Consider the following 22,998-nt stretch of genomic DNA (forward strand, 5'->3'; position numbering starts at 1 on the left):
TTATCAAAGTTATTTATTTAACAATTTTACCTCATTCACAATGGTATCAGTAATAATACTCTTCTTCATAAGGTTAGTATACACCTTTATTTCAAATTATAGTACACATTATTCCTTCCAGATGAATTGCTAAACACCATCTTATTGGGTCATAAAAATGGCACCTTTGAAAGGGGCAATTTCCACTCAATCTCTGGAGGCATTGTTTCAAGCTAGTTTCTTTTAGCAATCAAAACTTTCAAAATCTTCATTTTCACCAAAAAGTGTGGTCACATTTTGTTTTCTATTGACTACATATATAGATGGGTGGCAGCAAGAAAAGAGAAAAAATAAAAGGTAGTCATTAAAATAAATGAGTCAATTGTATGGAAGAGATATTTGGCTCGTGGCAATTAAAAAAAAAAAGGCAACTAGAGTGTGTTAATAGCCAGATACCTGAATCATTAGTAAATATGTTAAGAGAATGAAGCTAGTCCTATACAACCAAGTGGACAAATCATTATCACTGTACTCCATTCTTTACATCAAATACTCTAAGACAACAGGAAATGAGTTTTATTTAGAGTACCAAAAACACATGCTGACTCTTAACAATTTCAACAATTTACTGGGTTTAGTAGTCACTTCCTTTACTCACACTATTTCATGAGTCCTTTCCTATCTAAGTGTGTGACAAGTGTTAAATTTGTTAGATAACAGGACTTTTCTAAGGTATAAATGAAAACGGTATCAAAAGAAGACCCATTTTTTTTGCCTGGAAATATACAAACAATGCAGAAATTTCTCAATGGGAAAAAGTTCAACTTTCTTCCTCTCGCCTCTGCCACATATGATTTCCCAAAGACCTCACTTTCGGGTTTGTTTTTCATGGCTTCACTCAGTGGTAGTCAACCTGGTCTCTACCACCCACTAGGGGGCGCTCCAGCTCTCATGGTGGTAGTAGCAGAACAACCAAAGTATAAATAAAAAGATAGATTTAACTATAGTAAGTTGTTTTATAAAAATTTATTCTGCCAAACTTAGCAAAAATCTGACAAAGTACTTGGTAAGTAATTATCATTATATGCTTTAACTTGCTGTAACTCTGCTTTATAAATTTTATAAAGTTACTTCCCTACTTTATAAATCACCATGACTGTGGTACCGGTGGGCGGTTAGAAAATTTTACTACTAACAGAGTTACAAAAGTGGGCAGTAGGTATAAAAAGGTTGACTACCCCTGGCTTCACTAAAGAATGAAAACCAGAAAGCAAACAATTGAGCTCAAGGACATCTGGGGTTGAAAGTGCAACAAAATATTAACATGTAAGCAATGGTCCAAATACTCAAGATTCATGTTAATAAACTCAATTATTGTATATGAGATTTTCATTGATGAGGAGGGCTCTGGGCATACCAAATTATCACATAAATCCTTGCTTTTTGAAACTTTGGATACTTTTACAATTTAATTTGAAAATAGAATTTTTATAACAAATTATTTTTTAACCAAATCATATCTCAGAAACTGTTTATATAGAAAACCCAGGAAAAAAGTGAACTGTTCATTGTGTAAGGCCTTAAATCACATTATTTCAGTAAAAAATACAGGAGGTAGATAACTAAAAAGACTAATGCAACATTAGATTCTAATCTATAGCTCCTGTAGCTACTTAAAACATGATTTTAGAAACTAAACCCAATATTTCCAGTAATGATAGAAACAGTTAAAATAAAATTTGCCATGAAAGCCCTTATATTATGCTTGATACAGGGAATTGGAAGATGTAAGAACTGGGACATATGAGACATGACATTTTATCTACAACTCCTGTTTGCTTTACTGAGGGTATAGTTTCAAAATTCAGTCCCCTTCTTCAGCTTCAGACTCATATTCTTCTTCAGCATTTTTGAGCCACTCCACAAACTTTTTCATGTGTTCAAGGAATACATTTTTCCCCTTTGCAACATGTGCATCTTTACACCATTTCAGAATGGGCTCTTCACTCAGGACTTCAGCTTTATAAAAAAGCACCACTATTTTCTGGAAGGTTTTCATGAAATGGATGTTATCATAACAATACTCCTGAATCCTCAGTAACAGCTTCAGCTCAGACTGACCTTGAGTAGTAAAGGCAGCAAGAAGGGGGCTGTATTGCTTCAAGTGCTTGATGGCTTGCTCTGCTACAAGCTCCTCTTTTTTGTTCCATTCCACAGTGCTCATTACACTGGACCAGACTATTCCAATGACAGTGGGTTCTGGTATGTTATTTTTTTTCATCTCCTTCTTGACATCCAAAATTAGATCCTTAAATGGATCACCATGGACATTTGTTCTTGAAGTTCTTTCTGGAGTTCCTTACGAGCTCCTATGGTTTGCTGATTGCAAACATATTTTGAAAGCTCTTTTACGCCTGCCTCTGTAAAATACTTCGTGAAGTATTCAACATTTTGTTTTATTGGCAGGAAAAAGTTCCATCAGTTTGTTATCAATGCTAACTTTCTGAAGACTTGCAGCTACTGCATTATATCTTTTTTATTTATCAATGATTTAAAAAGCTTTACAGCAAAAGCTGCTGAAATCCCTTCCTTAACTAAGTTCTCATTGTAAAGGCTATTAAGAATGGATTCATTAAGTTCCATTAGCCAGAAGAACACCAGTCAGCATAGCCAGATTGTTCCTCTCCAACTCTGAAAACTCTTTAAGAACAGGACAGCTTTTTTACTTCATCTTCAAAACCTTTCTCCAGGTATTTATAGCACCCGTTAACTTGTTAAAAACCCGAGCAATGCCTGCATGATTTCTAGGTCTTCTTGTGCTGTGAACACACAGACATCTGTATGTATCATGTCATCTGCAAGTGTATCACCTGGAGCCAACACTCTCCCGGCCACCAGAATGTCAAAGAGTGTTTCTGCATGTCAGTGGTAATCAAGTTTTGCTCCAGAAGCATCAAGAAACTTTGCTACTGATTGATCTATGTCACCCCATTAAAATTAATAATAATAATAATAAAAAGAAGGTGCTGCTTTCAAAGAAAAAAGAAAAAAAGAAACTTTGCTACTGCTTCCAAATTAGTACCAGTTTCATTCAGTTAAGCCTTGAATAATACAGTCTTTAAACTGAGTAGGGTCAAACCTCTCTTTTTCATCTCTTTCTAGTTTTAAAATGTTGGCCTGATAGTGTTGGCTTTTGCTGCTTTTGATTATTCATAAAAGACACCCGAATTTAAGGCAAAGAGAAAAAGGTAAAAAATCCCAGATGTGGCGACAATGGTGGCGATCTCTGCTCTGCTGCATTTAAAAATATTTTAATGTCAAAATGTTTATGATATTCTAAGTGAAAATAGGTATATAATTGTAAAAATTAATGTTTCTTGGGTGCTTTCTATGCACCAAGGTTAATTAATTCTTTACATATATTTTCTCATTAATTTCTTAAAAGCTTTTCATGATGTAGGTACTATTAATATTAGGAATGTTCTTATTTTACAGATGACAAAGTTGAGGCACAAAATGGTTAAATAACTTGCCCATGGTTATAAGCTATTAGTCTGATTCTAGGCTTAGTGCTGTTAAAAAGTGTGTGACATTGTGCTCTGGGTATCTGTCTGCCTACCTGTCTGAACACTCATATGTCTGAACACTCATCTGTCTGTACATCCAGTCATACATTGGTCTTTCAATCCATTCATCTATATATAGTATCTTTACAACAGGATGAGGCACGGAGACAGACAGCAAAGTAAATTGTGAGACACACTGGAGGGGACTCGCACCCTCAGACATTTAGCTAAAATTTGGCTTTAAAACTCTGAAAAGTTTTCAATTCAAATCATCCATAAAGAGGTAAAGAGAAAAGTAAGTGTAAGGGTATTTTTTGTAGCAAGACCATCCTCGAACTTTTTTTTTTTAAATAATTTTATTTTTTTAATGGGGCGACATCAATAAATCAGGATACATATATTCAAAGATAACAAGTCCAGGTTATCTTGTCGTTCAATTATGTTGCATACCCATTACCCAAAGTCAGATTGTCCTCTGTCACCGTCTATCTAGTTTTCTTTGTGCCCCTCCCCTCCCCCTCTCCCTTTCCCCCCTCCCCCCGTAACCACCACACTCTTATCAATGTCTCTTAGTTTCACTTTTATGTCCCAGCTACGTATGGAATAATGCAGTTCCAGGTTTTTTCTGATTTACTTATTTCACTTCGTTTCATGTTATCAAGATCCCACCATTTTGCTGTAAATGATACGATGTCATCATTTCTTACAGCTGAGTAGTATTCCATAGTGTATATGTGCCACATCTTCTTTATCCAGTCATCTGTTGATGGGCTTTTTGGTTGTTTCCATGTCCTGGCCACTGTGAACAATGCTGCAATGAACATGGGGCTGCATGTGTCTTTACGTATCAATGTTTCTGAGTTTTTGGGGTATATACCCAGTAGAGGGATTGCTGGGTCATAAGGTAGTTCTATTTGCAGTTTTTTGAGGAACCACCATACTTTATTCCATAATGGTTGTACTACTTTACATTCCCACCAACAGAGGATGAGGGTTCCTTTTTCTCCACAGCCTCTCCAACATTTGCTATTACCTGTCTTGTTAATAATAGCTAATCTAACAGGTGTGAGGTGGTATCTCATTGCAGTTTTGATTGGCATTTCTCTAATAGCTAAAGAAGATGAGCATCTTTTCATATATCTGTTGGCCATTTGTATTTCTTCCTGGGAGAAGTGTCTGTTCATGTCCTCTTCCCATTTTTTATTGGATTGTTTGTTTGTTTGTTGTTGAGTTTTATGAGTTCTTTGTATATTTTGGATATTAGGCCTTTATCTGAGCTGTTGTTTGAAAATATCATTTCCCATTTAGTTGGCTGTCTGTTTATTTTGTTATCAGTTTCTCTTGCTGAGCAAAAACTTCTTACTCTGATGTAGTCCCATTCATTAATTTTTGCCTTCACTTCTCTTGCCTTTGGAGTCAAATTCATAAAATGCTCTTTAAAACCCAGGTCCATGAGTTGAGTACCTATGTCTTTTTCTATGTACTTAATTGTTTCAGGTCTTATGTTTAGATCTTTGATCCATTTTGAGTTAATTTTAGTACAGGGGGACAAACTGTAGTCCAGTTTCATTCTTTTGCATGTGGCTTTCCAGTTTTTCCAGCACCATTTGTTGAAGAGGCTGTCTTTTCTCCATTGTGTGTTGTTGGCCCCTTTATCAAAAATTATTTGACTATATATATGTGGTTTTATTTCTGGACTTTCTATTCTGTTCCATTGGTCTGAGTGTCTATTTTTCTGCCAATACCATGCTGTTTTGATTGTCATGGCCCTATAATATAGTTTGAAGTCAGGTGTTGTAATGCCCCCAGCTTCATTCTTTTTCTTTAGGATTGCTTTGGCTATTTGGGGGTTTTTATAGTTCCATATAAGTCTGATGATTTTTTGCTCTATTTCTTTAAAAAATGTCATAGGAATTTTGATGGGAATTGCATTAAATTTGTATATTGCTTTGGGTAATATGGCCATCGTGATTATACTTACTCTTCCTAACCAAGAACAAGGTATATTCTTCCATTTCATTATATCTTTTTCGATTTCCCTTAACAATGGTTTATAGTTTTCATTATATAAGTCCTTTATATTCTTTGTTATGTTTATTCCTAAGTATTTTTTGTTGTTGTTGCAATCGTGAAGGGGATTATTCTTTTGAGTTCATTCTCAATTGTTTCATTGTTGGTATATAGAAAGGCTATTGACTTCTGTATGTTAATTTTGTATCCTGCGACCTTACTGTATTGGCTTATTGTTTCTAGTAGTCTTTTTGTGGATTCTTTGGGGTTTTTGATGTATAGGATCATATCATCTGCAAAAAGTGATACCCTTACTTCTTCTTTCCCGATATCATCCTCGAACTTTTAAGGGTGTGTGGGATAGGCTTAACAGAAGGGGATCCACAGATTTGTTAAAGAGCTTATTGTGAGGCCCCTATAGTTAATGTCTGGTTCTAGCATAGGAGTTCCGGTGGATTAGAGATAGGCTGACCAGTGGCTTTGGTGGACAGGCAGAGGACAATGGCTGCTGCCCTGGTTTCAGCTGGCATACCCATTTTCTGCTCAGGTCAAGACTGACTGACCAGAGGTTGGCCATGAATGAGAAAGAGCTGACATGTGGGAGAGCCCAGCCTCGGGCCACAGCAAGGATCCCAGCTTGGGCAGTCAGGCTTCAAAAAGAGTCAGTCACCAATGCAAGATGTACATACAAGAACATTCCCAAGACCTACTCTGAAGAAGCCACCAAAGGGACTAGAAGCCAAGGGTCTGCCTGGCCACCAAAGTGTGAAACTATGCAGTAAGAACTTTTCAGCCAATTTTATCTCCCCCACTCCTGGAAAGGTCAAACCAACATTCAGTGAAGTGGGAGAAGGAAGATGGAGAGGGGGAAGAAGAAACCACCATGCCTACTTCTCTACTGGCAAGAAAGCATACTGGAGGAGACGGGAGAAGATTCCACCTTAAACCCAGTTCAGAATATAGAGCTGGACATTCCAAGCATCAGACTGGCACGCACTGTTTGGTAAATTAGAATGACAACGGGCTTTGTATCACCCAGGGATTTCTAGAAAGGTCATGCTGCCTGCTCAAACGCTTATGCAGGGGCTGAGGAAGAACCACCCAATGAGCTGGTCTAAAGGGACATGGGAAACCAAGTCACTTCTGTTGGTCATGTGTGTGCATGAGTGTGCAAATCAACCATACACGTGGCTATATCTCTGGACAGTGAGGCCATAGCTGGTATGTATTTCTTTTTAAACACTTTTCTCTAACTCTCACATTTTCTCTTTTCTGTTTTATAAACAGAAAAGCATCAGTAAACGTTGCTTTTAAAAGGAAGTCAGTGTTCTGGAAATCCCCTCATCCTTGTCAGATTATCATTTACACTAGGAATGAGTATCACCCATTATATGCCCAGGACTGCCAAAAGGAGCAAGAAACATTCTAATATCTGCACAGGAACTGCTGTGGAATCTGGAATTGCCTCCATTCCCAGGGGAGGGAAGGAGGGGAGGAGGAGGAAATGAGAATTGGGTATTTTGTTGCTTCTCTTATAAACATGCTTTGGGATCATATCCTTTTCCTCTTCCTCTTCCTTCTTTGTTTAGTCACAAATTAGGCAGCACAGGATCCCTTCCCAATCCCAGCACCACTGGGCTGGCCTGTCCTTCAGGCAAGTTCCCAATCACAGATATAAGCTAGTGTTTTAGGAAATGGATTCCAATGGAGTATTAAGATAAAAACTGCTAACAAAATGTCTGTTGTCATACACTCGAATATCTTTTTTTTTTCTTTGGAATACTCTGCAGTGGGACTGCCCCAAAGGTGAAAAAACTTCTAAGAAAATCTAAAGCAGATTTTGAAAAACAGTCTTTGGTTTCTTAGAAAAGGAAGTAAGGATCATACAACAGGGCCAAAACACATGAGTCACCCCACTTCCATCTGACAAGGCTGCTAGGCAGGCAGATGAGGAGAAGGCTGCAAGGCATGGAGCAGGCCAGTGGAGAGAAGCAGAGTCCTAGTGGTTGAAGGATACCCCAGAGGGAGAGAGAAGAGGTGCTGGTGACTCATCATCTTGAAGTGTGGCTTGTCTGAATTGAGATGGGCTCACATGTAAAATACACTGGGTTTTTGAAATTTAGTTGGAGAAAGAATAAAAAAATAACTCACTGATTTTAATGTTGATTTCATGGCGTAAAGGTAAAATTTCAAGTATTTTGGATTAAATTTAAGTATTATAAAAAATTATTTTCACCTTTAAAAAAAGCTTTTAAAGTGAGGATACTAAAATATTTAAAATCATGTCTATGGTTCCCCTTAAGTTTCTACTGGACAGCACTGGACTAGATTCTATGAGGTCCAGTCAGATGTGCAATTAGATTGGGTGAGACATCCCTTTTCCTTAGAGTCTTATCTTTATGTTCTATATCCTCCTTTAGCATTTAACCCAGATAATATACTATATATTTTATCTCATCTCTCTGTCTCCCCCAACTATAAGATAATAAGTTCAGTAAGGGCAAAAATATCTTTTTCACTGTTGTATCCCCAGCACCTAAAACAGTGCCTGATATAAAGAGGTTACTTGATAAACATCTGTTAAATATGGAGGGTCTCAAAAGACTATCATTGTGTTAACATTTTCTGTATATTGTATGATCTAAACAAAGTTCCTGATAAAGATCTTAATTTCCAGAGGAAATCTTTAAGAGCCAATGAGTTCTCTAAGTACAACCGAATCATGGGAAACATCAGCCATCTGACATCACAAAGTGGCTCCTAGAACTTGTCTGGAGCCGAGTTTGGGCATTTTTAGGCAGGAAGTAATGGCCTGGCACACCTGGCTGAGTACTTGGAGCTGCCATAGCTACACTTTCTGAGGTGGCATCCCATCCTTTACCTTTCCAGGGCCTCACTATGAAGTGTGGACGAAGAAAGGATGGCTTTTTCATAGAGATAAAATAGTATATTAGCCATCTTGTTGGCTCTCAGAGCAAAGCAAAATTATACCTATTGAGAACCCATTAGACCCAAACAAATCCTAACATTGCCTTATTGATTAATGTGGGTACTATTTTTTTTAAACTCAGTGAATACTGTACTTTCACACCTTACCTTTCTAAATGTGGCTGGGTTGACTTGGTTCTGGGAGTTTTGCCTGAAGGTCTCCTTGTGAATCTCATACATGAGGCAGTGAGGCACATTGCACCCTTTGCAAAGGCAGAAATTGTCCACCAACCTGAGGGAGAGAGACAAAGAAGAGGAAATTGGTATCTGCCATGAACCAGCATGGCTAGTAATTCCAGATCCTGAGTGGGAATAGCGCAGAATTAAGAAAATATGCTTAAAGAATAAAAGGATGGGTTTAGGAGGGCTCTGCAAAGCTGCTGGCAAGAACAAGAGCATGCTCAAAAACTGCTTTCTCATTTATTTATAGGGAAAAGTGGGCCATCAGCAAATCAATGAGATCTCTGACAATATCTCCAAGGCAACCCAAGAATTTTACCAAGTGCAGAAAACTTCCACCATAAATAACATCTTAACTTTACACAAAGCAAAGGATAGAAGAAACTTGCCTCCAGTCTTTCTGGGGGACATGGGAGGTAGGATAAGTATAAACAATTTAACACCACAGCTTAACAGCCTTTTGCAACCTAATCAGGCAAGTGAGGTGGGGGGATGTGCAGACTGTCAGCTTACAGCCAGTTCCCCACACCTCTGTCTCCCAAAAATCTAAACTGCAAAAACCCTGTTGGCTTTTCAGCCCCCAACATATCCCCCTTTTCTATTTTTTAATTTCAATTTGTGTGCTGTGATTCATACTCATCTGATTTCCCATGTTCCAGTTTGGAGGCATACTGGAAAAATATAAAATAAACACAAAATTAAAATAGCCAATGCTAACAGATACCAAAACAAGTGTCTTAATATAATGAAGGGATTAAAGTCTTAGATTATCAAGCAAATTCTTAGCTAATACAGCAGGATCTAAAATAAAATCTTTGCAGTTTTAAATGCCTTTAATATGTTAATATAATTTCACCAACTCCATGTTGACACCATCACCACTCCACATTTTCTGTAAATGCAACCCAACCCTACTTCAGTCTGAGAACTGTCCCAAGGAGCAAGAGTCACACACAGTCAGGAAAAGTCTGCATGGCACTGGAACTGTTGTCATATTTCCACACTCTGCAGCTAGCATCCAAGTCCACTGTCCACTGCTTCTAGAGCATTAAGCTTTTGTCTTAAACTTAATGTCAATACTGGATTTCTGGCAATGATTCAGGTAGATTGGAAGGGCCATGTGAAGCATGTATGGAGATGGAGCTTTTGTTCTCTTTAACCTGGAGAGACTAAACCAGGGGGCCTTTCCCTGGAGCTTTGCAGTTGTGAGGTGGTGAGGAGAACCTTGGGATTCACTATGGTGGGTGGTAGAGGTAAATTTGTAACAGAAGTGGGCAAAAAGAAGAGAGAGAGAGAGCAAGAGAGAGAGAGAGAGAGAAATAGAGAGAGAGGATTTGAATTTGGAGAGTAGGTCCCGGACTAAAATAAGCATGGAGCATTTAGGCAGAAGGAGAAAAGAGTGTGTAAAGGAGACACTATGTATTAAACAAGGCAGCGGATTCGTGGCAAATGAGGAGGAAAATAAGATCATCAACACCTACAACAGAGATCTTCGAGAGATGAGCAGAACCCGAATATTTGGGCAAGGCAGAGTAAGTGGCCCCTGTGTCTATAAGAAATGAAGTTTGCTTTCCTGCTACTTGGATGATTACCCTAGGCTCCTCCATGGTGACGTGAGATGGAGCTGATGGTCCTGGGCACCTTCATTCGTCAGTGGCAAGTCCCAGCAGACTGGGCAAGGTTAGGTCAGAGGCGGCTAGGGTAGGGCTGGAAGAGACTGAACCCTCCCTTGGAGGAGCAAGGAGGCAGTCTACCTTCCAGTGTCCCTTTTTCCCACAGCAATTGTTAAACTATTTGAATCCCACCACTGGGATTGGCCACTGTATTTTGATTCTTTAAACTGCAATGACACCAGGAGACAGAGAAACAGTACACTTTGACTCTCTTTTATGTCCTTCTGGGAACAGAGCTAGATGGCATTCTGGTGTGATGTGCAGACCTTAGGCCTCTGCTCTGCTTGAGTAGTAACTTCAACTGCCCAAGTGCTTGTGGGCCCCGGGCAGGTGGTGGTCCCCTGTGATGAAGGCATCTGCTAGTGACTCATAGCTCACAGCCAAGTCCATAGACACATTACTTCCCTTGAGAGCTAAAGACCACAGTCACAACCATTAACCCTGTTGGCTTGCTAGAAGAAAGACAAATCAACATATGGGGTTGGAGTTGGGAAATATTTAGCCCTGCATTTGTTTCCTCAGGTGGCTTAAAACAACAGAAATCTAATCTTTCACAGTTGTGGAAGCTAAACGTCCAAAATGAAGGCATCCAAGGGCTCTGAGGAAAAATCTGCTCTGATTTTCTCCCAGCATATGGTGATTGCCAGGAATCCCTGGCTTTCCTTGGTTTGTAGATGAATGGTTCTATGTGTGCCCACATCTTCAATAGGCCTTCTCCTAAGTATCCTCTCTCATTTTCTAATAAGGACACAAGTCATTGGATGGAAGTTCACCCTAATCCAGTGTCATTTTATCAAACTTTTCCCTTAAAATTATTGTAGGAGTCTGACACCTCAGCTATTTCACAATGGTTTAAATATAGCTGTTATGGAACTAATTACATATTTGCTCAAGGTTTAATCAGGGTGATATCTCTTGGAGTGGAGAGTAGAAAATTTATAGATATAGGTGATATTTTATTTATTTTGCTAAGACACCACTTGATGATGAATGAAAAACCTACTTAAAGTATCCCAGAAAAATGTTGGATAAGTTTGTGGCACTGTAGCAGAATGCGACAGGCATTAAGTTGAAACTCACTTTTGTTTATTCACAGTAACTACCAATTTAGTCATAGGATGGTCTTCTTAAAAAACAGATGTACCAAATATTTGCTCCTTAAAGTACATTTTTTCAAATTGTCATAGAAATCCATTCGCTCTTAGCCTCTGTAAGTTGTCCTAGGATTGCTTCTTAGGGTAGTATTTTTCTTCTTGTTGTATGTGAGTATTAGATGCAGTTGATCTTTTCATTAGTACATGTATCTCTTCCACCTGGCTAGTTCTAAGTGTCAACCTTGATAATGTGTATTACACACTGTGCAATGTCTGTCCTGTTGGGCATATTTATTCTTCACAGTGTCTGGTGCTTGCTAGACTCTATCTTTTGTAATGCTACTTGTATAGGTATTTGAGTCTAAGGTTCGTGCTGTCTGCCACCCACTATCAGTAGCGTTGGCTATAGTTCTTCTTGGGTTGGCATCAACTGTTGTTTATAAACCACTGTGGACTACCAGAATGCAGCTACTGCACTTTTTGCTGTTTGTGTCTGGGTACTATGATAGGGGCAAACCTTTGTATAAGGATCAGCTTCCTCCTTCTTAGAGATGACAACAGCTTTGTGAAAGCCTCAAGCTCTGAGATTTGTCTCCACGTTTCAGCTTCTCCTCCTCCTCTTGCAGCTACCTGGTCTTTCTACAGAGTCTTCTGTAGTAAGATTGTAGTGTGGGCTCAGATTGGCCTCACCGAACCAACCCTTATACAGATTGCACACTTGGTGGGTTAGGGCAGCTGAGGTTGTGGATACAACATTTGTGGGACCCCCTACTTCTTGGGAAAGTTTTTGATAGCTGTTTCTATTTATTCCCTGCTTATGGGTCTATTTAAATTTTGCACTTCTTTGATACTCAGTCTAGGAACATTGTATAGTTCTAGGAATTTATCCATTTCTTCTATTGTTAATTTTGGTGGCATATAGTGTTTCATAGTATTCTAGTAAGATTCTTTGTATATCTATGATGTCTCCTGTTTCATTTTGAAATTTGTTTATATGGGTCTTATCTCTTTTTTCCTTTGTGAGTCTAGCCAGGGTGTGTCAACTTTATTGATCTTTTAAGGCACTAGCTCTTTGCTGTATTAATTTTTTCTATAGTTTATGTGTTCTCTACTTCATTTAGCTCTACTCTAATTTTTACTATTTCCTGTCTTCTGCTGCCTTTAGAATGACTTTGTTCTTCTTTTTCTAGTTATTGAAGATATGATGTTAGGTTGTTTACTTGGGTTCTCTCTTATTTCTTGATATAAATGACATAAACTACCCTGTTATTACTGCTTTCATTGCATCCCAGAAATTTTTATATGTCGTGTTGTTATTCTCATTTGTCTGTATGTGTCTTTTATCTCTACACTTATTTCTTCTTTGATGCAGTCATTTCTTAGAAGTATGTTGTTCAATTTCCACATTTTGGTGAGTGCAAGTTTCTTTACTTCTTTTTTGCAGTTGAATTCTAATTTCAATGCCTTATGGTAAAAAAATATGCTTAATATAATTTCAATCTTCCTGAATATATTGACATTAGTTTTGTGTTTAACATATGGTCTATCCTTGAGAATGTTTTATGCACAATGGAAAGGAATAAACAACTTGATGTTCTGCAATGAAATGTCCTGTAAATGTCTATTATGTCCATTTGGTCTAGAGTGTCATTTAAGGTCAATATTTCTTAATTGATTTTCTGTTTGGATGATCTATCTAAAGACGTTAGTGGTGTGCTGATATCTTAAAGTATGACCATATTTTTATCTGTTTCTACTTTTAGTTCTGCTAGTAGATGTCTTATATATTTTGTTGCTCCCTGATTTAATGCATATATGTTAAGAAGTGTTATGTCTTCTTGATACAAGGTCCCCTTTATCTTTTCTTTTTTTTACAAGGTCCCCTTTATCATTATGAAATGTTCATCTCTGTCTCTGGTTACCTTTGTTGTCTTGAAGTCAGCATTGTCAGATGTAAGTATGGCTATAGTTGCTATTCTTTGGGTATTATCTGCTTAGAGAATTATTTTCTAACCATTCACTTTGAGTTTACTTTTTCCTTTACAATTGGAAGTGTCTCTTGAAGGCAGAAAATGGTTGGGTTTTGCCTTTAGATCCAATCTGCCACTCTGTGCCTCTTTACTGGTGAGTTTAGTCCATTTACATTTAGGGTAATTATTGATGGTGAGGATTTCCTGTAGGCATTTTATGTTTTATTTTCTGGCAGCTCAGTGTTTCCTATGATTCTTCTCTTTTTTGTTTCTTTCAATTGTTTTTGTTTCATGGTATTCCATACTTCTTTCTTGTTTCATCTTTTTTTAAACTATGTGTTTCAGTAGTGACTTTTTCATGGGTTGTTACCATTAGGTTATTAAGAGAAAAATTTTCATATGTGCAAGTGTCCTTTGTCTTATCAGTGTTTCTGCATTTTATTCTCCTTTGCTATGCCAGATCTTTCTTCTCTCCTTTTTTATGTTATTGTTGCAACTATTATCCTTGTTTTTATTGTAACCTTATTGCAGCTTTTACATGTAGCTTTGATTTGTTTTGTTTTGTTTTTTGTATCTGATCAAATAACTCCCCTGAGTATTTCCTGCAGTGAGGGTTTTCTGGTGATAAAGCCCCTCAAGTTCTGTATGTCTGGAAACATTTTTATTGCTTCTTCATATTTGAGGATAACTTTGATGTATATAGTATTCTTGGCTGGTAATTCCTGTCTTTTGGTACTTTGAATGTTTGGGTCCACTCTCTTCTGGCTTGAAGAATTTCTGCTGAGAAGTGAAGATAACCTAATGGGCCTTCCTTTATATGTTATGTTCTTCTGTTCCCTAGCTGCCATAAAGATTCTTTGTCATTGATTTTTGCCAATTTTATTATGATGTACCTTGGAGAAGGTCTGTTTGAGTTGAGGTAATTTAGTGTTCTGTTTGCTTCTTGTATTTGAAGCTCTAACTCTTTCCATAGGCTTGAAAAGTTCTCATCAATTATTTGTTTAAATAGGCTCTCCATTGCTTCCTCCCTCCCTTCCTCTGATATACCCATTATTCTTATGTTAATTTTTCTGATGGAGTCAGAAAATTATTGTAAACCTCTCTCATTCTTTTTTAAGTTCATGAGTCTCTCTCCTCTTCTCTCTGTAGCATCTCTAGTTGCCTGTCTTCAATTTCACTGATTCTTTTTTCTATCTGGCCTGTTCTAGTAGCTAAACTTGCTATCTCAATTTTCAATTCATGTAATAAGTTCTTTACCTTTGTTTTTAAAGTTTCAATCTTCTTGATAAGGTATTCATTTTGTTTTCTGAGCTGATTAAGTTTTTTATTATTTTCTTACATCTTGTTGAGTATTTTTAAAACTTCAATTTTCAATTTGCTATTGTTTAACTCCAAGGTTTCTATGTGATTGAAATTGCTCTAGAGATTTTTTATTTTCTTTCTGAACTACAGCTCTGTATTGTGTAGCCATGGTATTAAATTTCTTCCTATTTGATGGCATTTGAGAGTGTCATTGTTAAGACTTCTAACAAAAAATGACTTAAAAATAAAAAAGTACAATCAAGAATATAAAAAAATTTAGAATGACAAGTATAATAAACAAGAGAAACCACAAAAAAGTAAAAACAAACAAAACACTCATAAATAAATAAGAATAAATATATAAAAATTAAAGAAAACTGAGGGATTCCAGGATGGCAATGGAGTAGGTGGACATTCCAACTGCCAATTCCCAGGACCAAGTTAAATTACAACTTAATTTAAGAACAATCATCTTTTTTTTTTTTAATAAATTTTTATTAATGGTAATGGGATGACATTAATAAATCAGGGTACATATATTCAAAGAAAACATGTCTAGGTTATTTTGTCATCAAATTATGTTGCAAACCCCTCGCCCAAAGTCAGATTGTCCTCCGTCACCCTCTATCTAGTTCTCTGTGCCCCTCCCCCTCCCCCTAACTCTCTCCCTCCCTCCCTCCCATGTCCTCCCTCCCCCCCCACCCTTGGTAACCACCACACTCTTGTCCATGTCTCTTAGTCTCATTTTTATGTTCCACCAATGTATGGAATCATGTAGTTCTTGTTTTTTTCTGATTTGCTTATTTCACTCCTTATAATGTTATCAAGATCCCACCATTTTGCTGTAAATGATCTGATGTCATCATTTCTTATGGCTGATAGTATTCCATAGTGTATATGTGCCACATCTTCTTTATCCAGTCTTCTATTGAAGGGCTTTTTGGTTGTTTCCATGTCTTGGCCACTGTGAACAGTGCTGCAATGAACATGGGGCTACATGTGTCTTCACGTATCAATGTTTCTGAGGTTTTGGGGTATATACCCAGTAGAGGGATTGCTGGGTCATAAGGTAGTTCTATTTGCAGTTTTTTTGAGGAACCACCATACTTTCCTCCATAATGGTTGTACTACTTTACAGTCCCACCAACAGTGAATGAGGGTTCCTTTTTCTCCACAGCCTCTCCAGCATTTGCTATTACCCGTCTTGTTGATAATAGCTAATCTAACAGGGGTGAGGTGGTATCTCATTGTAGTTTTGATTTGCATTTCTCTAATAACTAATGAAGCTGAGCATCTTTTCATATATCTGTTGGCCATTTGTATCTCTTCCTGGGAGAAGTGTCTGTTCATGTCCTCTTCCCATTTTTTTATTGGATTGCTTGTTTGTTTGTTGTTGAGTTTTATGAGTTCTTTGTAAATTTTGGATATTAGGCCCTTATCTGAGCTGTCGTTTGAAAATATCAGTTCCCATATAGTTGGCTGTCTGTTTATTTTGATATCAGTTTCTCTTGCTGAGCAAAAACTTTTAATTCTGATGTAGTCCCATTCATTTATCTTTGCCTTCACTTCTCTTGCCATTGGAGTCAAGTTCATAAAATGTTCTTTAAAACCCAGGTCCATGATTTTAGTACCTATGTCTTCTTCTATATACTTTATTGAAGAACAATCATCTTTAAAAACAAACTTTGGGCTAAAGGAAGAGAATTCTATAACCAAGATTTACAGAAACCACACCAAGACTGGTAGGAAGGGCAGAGATGAAGAAAGGGCTGCCTCGCTCCCAGGAGCAAGTCCAGATGGACTCTCACTGCTAGGATGGTCACCCTGAGAGGTATGGGTTCTCAGCCCCAGGCCCGGAGCCCAGCCTAGAGCCACAGAGCCTAGGAGAGGTTCCCACACACCACTTAGCTGTATAAAGAGCCAGGTTTCTGTCTGTGAGAAAGAGACTGAGCTCTCAGATGCAGACTCCATCTTCAAGGGCCTGTACAGAAAATCTCATTCCTAGCCACTTACTGGGACTCTGGCAAGGGAGAGCTGAGAGGACTGGAGTTGCATGAGGAGAGTGTAAAGTTGGAGGCCCAAGGAGAGACACTGTGGGAGACAGCCACTGGAACCCCTGTACTGAGGCATTATCCAATACTGTAATCATCATCTTCCTTGGGTGTAGCAATCCCCTTTGAGTGGCATCAGCTTGGGGTAAAGCAACTTCTCTGACTGCAAGAGTCTCTCCTACTCCAGTCAGGGTGTAGGGTAGTTCTGACAGGCCAGGAAGCAGGGGGTGCATCAGTGACTCAGTTTTTTAGTGTTGAGGCTAGAGCTACCCCTGACTTCTATGCTCCTGAGTCTCAGACTGATAATTCCATCTCATGAGAGAATAAATAGAAACTGTCCAGAAGGCAGGCAGGCCACAACTTTGGGTCACAGAGGCCACACCCACCAGATTCCTGGGGCCACACCCTGCTGAGGTCTGTGAAAAAAGTCTAGACAGACTGAAACCTGGAGCTGAGGGACAGAACCACACCCACCACATAATCCCTGAGTTGCTGCAGGCTCTAGACTCTAGCAGAGGTTTGTTCAGAGGCTGAGCCCAACAAGCAGCCAGCAGACAGAGGCCGAAGAATGACAGACCAGGGAACCTTGGACTTTTAAGTGGCCTTTTCCCCAGGCCAAGAGTGGGTAAAATCCAGCCTAGGGGTGTAGCTGGCATGTCTATGTGCACCTGGGCCCATCAGAGGCAGACACAAACTCTGAATTTCTTGTAACTCTAAGAGGGTTGCTGAGGGCCAGTCACAGGCAGTGTCTCTCACTGGTCTGCACTAGGTTCCTCCCAGGGAGGCCAGGGCTGGCACATCAAGTGGCTACCTGAAGAGAGAACGGGTTCGGAACCTAAGAACCCTTGCTAGAGTGGTATACTAAGGAAAAAATACTCACACCTAGCCCAGCTTAGGCTAGTTACGTTCTCTATGATCAGCACTGGCACAGAGGCTCATATGCATTGGATATAGTGAAACTTCACAGTCAACTGGCCTGGGTGCTAGACATACTACCCTGCTGGGCTAGACTCCAAAGGGAGAAGGGAGAGAGACTTGGAGTATGGACATTTAATGTGTAGGTCCTTGTGAGCCTATTGTTGGATCTAGTCAAGTGGCTTAGAAAATTTCTGGGGAGCACAAAAAGCCCCAGGAGAAGATTTCTCAGTCTTCCTTCTTGAGACCAGGCTCTCATCAAGTGTAAGAACTTCTACAGAGAGGACTCTTGGCCCCACTCGATCTAAATCTTCTGCTCACCTTGTTGGGGAGAAATAAAATTTGAGTATGCAGCACTGGCAGAAAGATTAAGCTGTAAAGTAGGGACTACAATCCCTATACTGAGTTACTGCCCAAGAGACCCCTGAAGTAGGGGGTTCCACTAATGTTGTCTTCCCAATCTCAGCTGCTCTAACCCAACAACCTTGAAACTTGTACGAGGGTTGGTAGGGTGAGGCCAGTCTGGGCCCATATTACAGTCCTTCTACAGAAGACTGTGGGAAGACCAGGTAGCAGCAAGAAGAGGTGGAGTAGCTAAAAAGTGGAGGCAAATCTTAAAGAGCTGATGGGTTTTTACGGAGCTGCTGTCAGCTGTAAGCAAGAGGAAGCAGATTATTATACACACATTGGCTGCTTTCACACTACCCACACACAGAAATATCAGGCACAAACAGCAAAAAGAATAGTAGCTGCTGAAAGTAGCCCACAGCAGGTTACAAACAACAGCTGATGATGATCCAAGAAGATCTAGAGCCAACACAACTGGTACTTGGTGGCAGACAGTACAACTCTAGACTCAGTTAGCTACACAAGCAGTATGCCCAAATGAGGAGTCTATACACATACAAAATGGGTAGACAAAGAAATGCTACCCAAATTAATCAACAAGAGAAATACCCAGAAAAAAACTAAATGAAATGAAAGTAACCAAACTACCAGATGTAGTTTAAAATAATGATTTTTAAGGATGCTAAAGGATCTTAGAGCAACAATGGATGGACATAATGAGCACCTAAAGAAAGAGATAATGAGCATCAAAAAGGACATTGAAATCATAAAAAAGAACCAGTCAGAAATGACAAATACAATACCAGAAGACTGCACTAAAAGGAGTCAATAGCAGGCTGGATGAAGCAGTGGATTAAATCAGCTATTTAGAAGACAAGATAAAATTAAGCACAGAAGTAGAGCAGCAAAATAAAAAGAGGCTCAAAAAAGACTGAGGAAACTCTAAGAGAGGTTTGTGACAACATGAAGAGAAACAACATATTGATCATAGTAGTGTCTATGCAGAAGAGAACAAACAAGAGATACATAACCTGTTTGAAGAAATCATAGCTGAAATTTTCTCTAAATTTATGAAGGAAAAAGTCACACAAGTTCAAGAAGCACAGAGAGTTTCATTAAAGAGAAACCCAAGGAGGCCTACACCAAGACACATAGTTAAAATGCCAAAATTAAGAGACAAACAAAAAACACAAAGAGCGGCATGAGAAAAGCAGTTAATTACCTAAAGAGAAGCCCTCATAAGGATGACATCTGACTTGAGGCCAGAAGAGACTGGCAAAAAGTATTCAAAGTGATACAAAGCAAGAACCTACAACCAAGATTACTTTATCCAGCAAGGCTATCATTTAAAATTGAAGAAGAAATAAAAAGTTGTCCAGATAAAAAGAGACTCAAGAATTCATTACAACCAAAGTAGAACTGCAAGAAATGTTAAGGGTCCTGCTGTAAAAACAGCAAAGGAAAAAAATATTGAGAAGAAGAGGATTGTAGATTTAAATAAAATGGCAATAAATAAGTACATGTCAATAATAACCTTAAATGTAAATAATTAAATGTTCCAATCAAAAGACATAGGATAGCTGCATGGATAAGATAACAGGACTTGTATATATGCTGTCTACAAGAGACCCAACTTAAAAAAAAGATACACATAGATTGAAAGTGAAGGGATAGAAAAAAGTATTTTATGTGAGTGGAAATGATAAAAAAGTTGGGGCAACAATACTTATATCTGACAAAATAGCCTTTAGAACAAAAACTATAGTAAGGAATAAAGAAGGTCACTACATCGTGATAAAGGAAATAATTCAACAGGAGGATATAACCATTGAAAATATTTATGTGCCTAATATAAGAGCACTTAAATATATAAAGCAGATTTTGATGGACATAAAAGGTGAGACCAACAGCCATACTCTAATAGTAGGGGATTTTAATACCCCATTAACATCAATGGGTAGATTCTCCAGACAGAAAATTAACAAAGAAATAGCATCCTTAAATGACACACTAGATCAACTGGATTTAATAGATATCTTCAGAACATTTCACCACAAAGCAGCAGAATATACATTCTTTTCAAGTGCTCATGGTACATTTTCTACGATAAACCACGTTAGGACACAAAACAAGTCTCAATAAATTTAAGATTAAAATCATATCAAGCATCTTCTTTGATCACAATGCCATGAAACTAGAAATCAACTACAATAGAAAAACTGAAAAACATTCAAACACTTGGAGGCTAAATAGCATGTTATTAAATAACAAGTGGGTTAACAATGAGATTAAGGAAGAAATAAAAATTTACTTGAAACAAATAAAAATGAATATACAACAACTCAAAATTTATGGGATACAGCAAAAGCCGTTTTGAGAGGGAAGTTCATAGCATTACAGGCATACCTTAAGAAGCAAGAAAAAACTCAAATAAACAACTTATCCCTGCATCTAAAAGAACTAGAAAAAGAACAACAAATAAAACTTAAAGTAAGTAGAAAGAAGGAAATAATAAAGATCTGAGTGGAAATAAAGGACATAGAGGCAATAAATAAAAAAATAACAATACAAAAAATCAATGAAACCAAGAGCTGGTTCTTTGAAAAAGTAAACAAGATTAACAAACGTTTAACCAGACTCATTAAGAAAAAAAGAGAGAGAACACAAATAAATAAAATCAGAAATGGAAGTAAAAAGTAACAGCTGACACCACAGAAATACAAAGAACTGTAAGAATATACTATGAGGTTCTATATTCCAAAAACTGGACAACCTAGGTGAAATGGATAAATTCCTAGAAACATACAATCTTTTAAGATGTAATCCAGAAAAATCAGAAAACCTAAACAGATCAATTACAATAAATGAAATAGAAACATTAATCAAGAGTCCCAGAAAACAAAAGTCCTGGACCAGATGGCTTCACAGGTGAATTTTACCAAATATTCAAAGAAGAACTAACACCTATTCTTCTCAAGCTATTTCAAAATATTCAAGAGGAGAGATGACTTCCAAGCTCCTTTTATGAGGCAAGCATTATCCTCATTCCAAAAGCAGGGAACAACACTACAGAAAAATAAACTATAACCCAATATTCGTCATGAATTTAGATACTAAATTCTCAACAAGATATTAGTAAACCTGATCCACAGTACATAAAAAAAAATGAAATATCATGATCAAATGGGATTCATTCTGGGGAGGCAAGGCTGGTACAACATTTGCAAATCAATCAATGTGTTCATCACATAAACAAAAGGAAGGATAAAAACAACATGATTATATCAATAGATGCAGAAAAAGTATTTGAAAAAATCCAGCACCCATTTATGATCAAAACTCTCTCAAAGTGAGAATACAGGGAACATACCTCAACATAATAAAGGCCATCCATGATGAACTGACAGCCAACATCATATTCAATGAACAAAAATTAAAAGCAATCCTCTTAAGATTGGGAACAAGGCAGGGGTGCCCCCTTTCAAAATGGATAGAAAACTTAAATGTAAGTCACAAAACCATAAACATCTTGGAAGAAAACATATTCTCCAATATTTCTCTTAGCAATATTTTTGCTGATTTATCTCCAAAGGCAAGTGAAATAAACAAATAGGACTATATCAATATAGTTCTGGAAGTCCTAGCCACAGCAATGAGACAAGAAGAAGAAATAAAAGGCATCCAAATTGTAAAAGAAGTAAAACTATCATTATTTGCTGATGACATAATAGTGTACATAGAAAACCCTAAAGTCTCAGTCAGAAAACTACTAAACCTGATAAATGAATTCAGCAAGGTGGCAGGATATAATATCAACATTCAGAAATCAGTGGCATTTTAAAAAAACCAACAATAAACTGTATGAAAGTGAAATTAAGGAAACACTCCCCTTCACTATTGCAAAAATAATAATAAAGTACCTAGGAGTAAATTTAACCAAGGAAGTAAAAAGCTTGTACTCGGAAAATTATATAACATTGTTAAAAGAAATCAAGGAAGATACAAACAAGTGGAAGCATATACCATGTTCATGGATAGGAAGAATAAATATCATTAAAATGTCTATATTACCCAAAGCAATCTATAAATTCAATGCAATTTCTTTTAAAATACCAATGGCATACTTCAAAAATATAGAACAAATATTTCAAAAATATATATGAAACCAAAAATGAACACGAATAGCCACAGCAATCTTGAAAATGAAGAATAAAATGGGAGGTATCACACACTTCCTGATATCAAGTTATACTACAAGACTATGATGATCAAAACAGCCTGGTACTGGCATAAGTACAGGCATACAGATCAATGGGACAGAACAGAGAACTCAGAAATAAACCCACACCTTTATAGTCAAGTGATATTTGACAAAGGAGGTAAGAGCATACAGTGGAATAAAAACAGTCTCTTTAACAAGTGATGTTGGGTAAATTGAAGAGGTACATGCAAAAAATAAAAAATAAAACTAGACCACCAACTTACACCATTCACAAAAATAAACTCAAAATGGATAAAAGACTTAAATGTAAGTCATGAAACCATAAACATCTTGGAAGAAAATGTAGGCAGTATATTCTCCAATATTTCTCTTAGCAATATTTTTGCTGATTTATCTCCAAAGGCAAGTGAAATAAAGGACAAAATAAACAAATGGGACTATATCAAACTAAAAAGCTTTTTATATATATAATTTTATTTTTAATGGGGCAACATCAATAAATCAGGATACATATATTCAAAGATAACAACTCCAGGTTATCTTGTCGTTCACTTATGTTGCATACCCATCACCCAAAGTCAGCTTGTCCTCTGTCACCTTCTATCTAGTTTTCTTTGTGCCCCTCCCCCTTTCCCTCTCCCTCTCCCCCCTCCCCCTGTAACCACCACACTCTTATCAAATGTCTCTTAGTTTCACTACT

At 37.6% G+C, this 22,998-nt stretch overlaps 1 protein-coding gene and 1 pseudogene across 1 annotated transcript in view; both read right to left on the reverse strand.

The window, feature by feature from the left end:
- RFX8 (regulatory factor X8) overlaps window positions 1-10,752 on the reverse strand; it is a 107,999-nt gene extending 97,247 nt beyond the window's left edge. The window contains 3 exon segments of the mRNA XM_066266496.1: window positions 8,652-8,775; window positions 10,478-10,563; window positions 10,663-10,752. Coding sequence (XP_066122593.1) covers window positions 8,652-8,775; window positions 10,478-10,563; window positions 10,663-10,752 — 300 coding nt within the window.
- LOC136328922 (eIF5-mimic protein 2-like) lies at window positions 1,534-3,268 on the reverse strand (annotated as a pseudogene).
- Window positions 10,753-22,998: the final 12,246 nt, after the last annotated feature.

The sequence above is a fragment of the Saccopteryx bilineata genome, chromosome 3 (genome assembly GCF_036850765.1).
Source record: "Saccopteryx bilineata isolate mSacBil1 chromosome 3, mSacBil1_pri_phased_curated, whole genome shotgun sequence".
NCBI lineage: Eukaryota > Metazoa > Chordata > Mammalia > Chiroptera > Emballonuridae > Saccopteryx > Saccopteryx bilineata.